At 31.4% G+C, this 6,000-nt stretch overlaps 1 protein-coding gene across 1 annotated transcript in view; it reads left to right on the plus strand.

Moving 5' to 3' along the window:
• FBXO8 (F-box protein 8) overlaps positions 1–3,558 on the plus strand; it is a 47,120-nt gene extending 43,562 nt beyond the window's left edge. The window contains exons 5-6 of the mRNA XM_041766004.1: positions 540–736; positions 2,550–3,558. Of these exons, the coding sequence (XP_041621938.1) occupies positions 540–736; positions 2,550–2,737 (385 nt within the window). The 3' untranslated portion in view covers positions 2,738–3,558. The remainder of the gene's footprint in view (positions 1–539; positions 737–2,549) is intronic.
• Positions 3,559–6,000: the final 2,442 nt, after the last annotated feature.

Here is a 6,000-nt window from a genome sequence, read left to right on the forward strand (position 1 = left end):
ATGACTTAGATCTGTGTGCAAAGACATAGAAAACTGTTCACAGTATATCATATGAAATAAAAACAAATACTAGAAAAAATATATACTATATGTTGACATTTTATTTTTAAGCCTACATAAATAGTTGTTACCTTTGGTGGTGTGGATTGGTGTGGAAAGTGAGAACTCTTATTATTTTTATAGGTAAAAACATAAAGAATTCTGTTACTGTTTGAATTTAGCCAAAAAGACACTTGAAAAGAAGCTGGCCCTTTTAATATTGCAAAATTTATTTTTAATTTATTTTATATTTAGAATTACTAAAGTCTAAATGGAATTACTAAATTTACCTTACTTTATTATAACCTATCCACAAGAGATTTAAAAATTAATCAGAGTTGTATTTTTTTAATTTTAAGGATTATGTATACTTCGTAGGAGTAGGTGATCTAGAATCAGTAATAAAATATTTTCACCCAAAAACATAATTTATGAGTCTTTATCATTTTTTAAGTGGAGAAATGTTAACTAAAGCTGTATCTTTTTCTTTTTTCCACTAGGAGAGATGTCTTGGATGACCTTGTAACATTGCATAATTTTAGAAATCAATTTTTGCCCAATGCACTGAGAGAATTTTTTCGTCATATCCATGCCCCTGAAGAGCGTGGAGAATATCTTGAAACTCTCATAACAAAATTCTCACATAGATTCTGTGCTTGTAACCCTGATTTAATGCGAGAACTTGGCCTTAGTCCTGGTAAGGATATATATAGTGACTTTCTTCTATCCCCCTTCCCATCTCCAGGTAAAAATAGTCGTACATGAGGCATTTTTTTCTCACCATGGGGAAGCATTCTTTCAGTAATTACAAATACTTCTTTTACTACTTGTAGCAATGACTAATTCTGTAGAATACAACATTTATGTGAGCTTAGAATAGTTTATCATAGTTGTCATTTTTATGTAGTAAACACACTTGTAGGAAGAAAGACTTAGCTATAAATTCATTAAAATTCTTGTTTGAGAATTACGTATCATTACTAATTTAACTAAAAACTTGAGAAATTATTTTTGAAGCTTTTCATAGTCCACATATTACATAGGTTAACACCTAGAATTTTTCTACTAAAATTTTTTAATACAACTAATTTTTATAACTTGTGTGTATAAGTATATATCTACGTGTGTACAAGATAGCCTGAGTATCCTGTGTATTTCTTCATTTGACAGAGCTCTACTTTTCTTGTTATCTCAAAAATTTTATTGTGTTTATTAAGTGGAGATTATAAAACATTTACCCATCATATGAAATTTGTTGAAAATGCTTTTATAAGACTAAATGTTCAATTTTGCTTTATTAAGACTGCAGGAATCTGAAATAAAAACCCCATAGTAGTAGCAAGTAGTTGTAGCAAATAATAGTAGCAAGTATCTTGAGGTTTGTTACTATTTTGATAGTAAACATCCGATATTGACTTGGGCATATATAAAGACATTTTGTTGTTGTTGCATGCTACTCAGGTTTAGCAATCTTTTCTCTAAAAATTTACTTTTGAAATTGATACATAAATTCCATGGACCTTTAAAATACATACCTAAAATGAGAATATTAAGTTAATGATCTTATAAGTTGGTTACTTTTTATTTTTGAGTACTAAGTTAATACATGTCTTTGTCATTAAATACTTCCCAGTTATATATATATTTATTTTTTTTTAATTTAAAGATTTTATTCATTTATTCATGAGAGACACAGAGAGAGAGGCAGAGACACAGGCAGAGGGAGAAGCAGGCTCCATGCAGGGAGCCCGACACAGGACTCGATCCTGGATCTCCAGGTTCAGGCCCTGGGCTGAAGGCGGCGCTAAACCTCTGAGTCACCTGGGCTGCCCCCCAATTATATTTTTATAAAAAAACATTCTATGTAAATATGTGGCTTTTTTTTAATGGGAAGATAGATATACTAACATTTCAAGTGTATTTTATGGGTAGTTGAATGGAAATATTACATTTGAAAGCAATGATAAAAATAAAGCCAATTCTAAAATCATTAAATTTAGAATGAGCTTTCACTATAAAATCTTGAACTATTCTAAAATTCTTTATTAAAGAAAATACTCAGTGAATTGTTAGTTGGGATGATCAACCATCCTTGTTTGTCCAGGACTGAAGAGTTTCCCAGGACACAGGATTTTCTTTTTTTTCTTTTTTTTCCAATAAATTTATTTTTTATTGGTGTTCAATTTGTCAACATGCAGAATAACACCCAGTGCTCATCCCGTCAAGTGCCCTCCTCAGTGCCTGCCACCCAGTCACCACCACCCCCCTCCTACCTCCCCTTCCACCACCCCTAGTTCATTTCCCAGAGTTAGGAGTCTATCATGTTCAGGACACAGGATTTTCAATGCTAAAACTGGAAAAGGCTCAGGCAAACTGGGATGATTGGCCATTCTGTATAGTGATGATCTAATCTCAATTTCTTTAAATTATGAAGATTATCATATTAGATAATGCCTTTGGGATATTTTTCAAGCCACCTAATAATTTGAGGTGTTTATTTTTAATTCCAGATGCTGTCTATGTACTGTGCTACTCTTTGATTCTACTTTCCATTGACCTCACTAGCCCTCATGTGAAGAATAAAATGTCAAAAAGAGAATTTATTCGAAATACCCGTCGTGCTGCTCAAAACATTAGTGAAGATTTTGTAGGGCACCTGTATGACAACATCTACCTTATTGGCCATGTGGCTGCATAAAAGCACAATTGCTAGGACTTCAACTATTAACTTCAAACTAAAGTTACCCAAGGACTTATTTAGCAGATATGGGGGTTACATTAGTGCTGGTCATTCTAGCCTCTATATACAATCAAGCTCGAGTGTACACCTTTTTTTTTCTTTTACTATTTTCTTTTTTAGTAATTTCCTTGGGGAACTAAAGAATTTTGCAGAATTTTTCTTAATTTTGCTTATCATGTTTTGCACAAAGCAGAGCCATTGTCTGACACAGCTGTTTAAGAATGTTAAACTGACATACTCTAAAAGATGGTATATTTGTGCATTAGATTTGCTTGAACAACTACTCATTTTCATTCTTTTTTAAAATACCATGTAATGTGTACATATTTAACTAAAGAGATTTATAATCATAATTATTTTATTGTAAAGATTTTAACTAAAGCCTTTTCTTTTTCTCTCAAACTGAGTTCTGAAATTTATTTGATTGTGATCTGAGCTTATTACTATCTTCATAAAAGTTGGATCTCACTTGGATAAAAACCAATACCAGTTTCTCTTTCCTTTGAACTTTGAAAAGAGTATTGATTTATTACTAGTAATAAGCAAAACAAGCACTTATTTTTATAGTATAAATTCATCACTTAACTTTCCATTTTTAAAAGTTCTGGGTTACTCATTTCTCATTAAGTCCTTTAAAGCATTTGAGATAGCAAATTATGTTAAAATCTGGGATTCATATACATAGGAACAGAATGGTTTTAGAACTTATATCTTTTGTAATTAGTCAAGCTTTACCATTCTCTTAACTTGATGATTTCTGTTTAGAATCAGTTGACAAAGGGATATTATAAATGAATAAATTATCTTCATTCATTCATTCATTCATTCATTCAATAAATATTTACTAAGGGCCTTCTGTGTACTAAACACTGGGCTGGTTAGTGGCGATACCTAGACATAGGCCCTGCCTTCATAGATATTACATGAGTGGTAACGAAAAGAAAAATAGTGCTTCATGGAGAGCAAGTGTATAAACATGGCTTAATAATTATAATTATGAAATATGTAGCATTGAAATGATAAAGAACAGTATATTTATTTATATGGAAAGTCAGAAGTTTCCTGGGAATACTGCTAAGTAAAAAGCAACAGCTTTGAAATGAGACACTATGTGATGAGTAGAGCTGCTAGTCAAGGGGTAGGAACTCAGAAGAGTAGAAACGTTTTACCAGAAGTGTACAGTCCCAACTTCTTTCCAGATCTGGTCCTAAGTGAATAGTGGTTGGTAATATAACAACTACAGTGATGTCCTAAGAATTTTCAGTGACAAGACATAGGTAGGGACAGTTTTGGAAGTCAAAGGGACTTTTAGGCTGGAAGCAAACAAGTTCTCAGATCTTGAGGAAAATACCTAAATTTTCACATGTGCATAATTTTGAATTCCATGACAAAATAATTCTTTGTAATTTTTAACTTCAAAACTAATTTATTGAAAACTTTGAGAAGACCAACAGTAATGATAACATTGTATCATTTGTATTTTCCCATGAATGGCAGGCATCTTGCCCTCTCTATCTCCTTTTTTTTTCCTATCCCTGTCTCTCCCTTACCATTAGGTTTTTCTCTACCTCTGTTTTAGTTGTATTCTCTTTTCTTTCCTTATATTTCTTTTTTGTATCCTCCATTTCCAACTTTCCCCTTTTTCCTGTTTTTATTTTTTTCTGCCCTGGCCAGATTATATATGTAGATTGGCAGTATTATTTTTGTAACATTTTTTAATGAAAATTTTCAAGCATGAAAATTAAAATATTTTATAGAGAGTGCCTATATAACCACTATGTGGATTCTACAATTAGAGTATTACTGCATTCACTTTAGCAGATATTTATCCATCCCTCAGTCCATCAATCAACCCATCTTATTGTTTTGATACAGGTAATATAAGTTTCAGACATCAGCACACTTTGTTCCTATAGAATTCAAATTGTATATGATTAGCTAGAGATCCACTTTTTAAAAATTCTTTTTTCTTTATAGGTAAAATTTACATTCAATGAAATGCAAAAATGTTAAGTGTACTAATCCATGAATCGTAATAAATGCATGTACTTGAGTAAACAAAGCCCATATCAAGATATTCAACCTTACATAACCTATTTACAGTTAATATTTGTACCCCTTCACTTAACATATAGAAACCTTGTAACCATATAGGGATGTTTACCCAATTCCTCCATTTGTTATCTTATAGTTGTCATATGTATTACAGATAGCATATTTTACAAACTCCACAATGTAATAATTTGCTTTGAGTAGTCATATACATTTTTTTTGTCATATACATTTTAAACAACGGAAAAAACCCTCATTTATATGTACCCACATTATCATTCTAATGGTTTTATTCCTTCCTGAAAATCCAAGTTTCCTTGTAGTATCATTCATGTCAACCTGAAAAATATTAACATCTATAACAGTTCAGGTCTGCTGGCAATCAATTATCATAGTTTCCTTGTACATGAAAATGTCTTTATTTTGGTTTCCTTTTTGAAGAATACTTATGCTGCATATATAATTCTGTGTTGACAGTTCTAACCCCCATCAGCATTTAAGTATATTCCTCCACTGTCTTCTGTTATCCATTGTTTCCAGTGAGAAGTCCGTATATTCAAATTGTTTTCTCCTTATATGTATAAAAATCCCATTTTCCTCTGAGTTTTTTTTTTTTGTCAATTATTCTTCAGTCTCATTCCTCTCTCCTCCCCTTTTATACATACGCTAGAACTTTTGATACCATCTTGCAGATTTTTTTTTTTTATCTTCCTCTTTTCTTCAGTTGGATTATTTCTCTTGATCTCTGTTCTAGGTCACTGACTCTTCTGTAATCATTCTTTTAAGCTCATTCAATGAACTATTTTAATTACTGTGCTTTTTGGTTCTAGAAATTCCTTCAAGTTTTTATAATCTATATTTCTTTGCTGAGATTTCCTGTCTTCATTTACTGCAAGCACATTTTCCCTTACAACCTTGAACATAGTAAAATAGCTGCTTTAAATCTCTATGTGATCATTTTATCTTCTTTGATTGTCTCTTCTTTTGAGAATAGATTATATTTTCCTGTTTCTTCATATGTTAGTAATTCAGACTTTGTCCTGGACACGGCAAATAAAATATGTAGAAACCCCGTATTATGATACATTTCTCCAAAGACTTTTTCTTTTTCTTTTCTTTTCTTTTCTTTTTTTTTTTTTAAGCTGGAAGTTAACTGGAAGAACTCAGTT

The sequence above is a fragment of the Vulpes lagopus genome, chromosome 8 (genome assembly GCF_018345385.1).
Source record: "Vulpes lagopus strain Blue_001 chromosome 8, ASM1834538v1, whole genome shotgun sequence".
Taxonomy (NCBI): Eukaryota; Metazoa; Chordata; class Mammalia; order Carnivora; family Canidae; genus Vulpes; species Vulpes lagopus.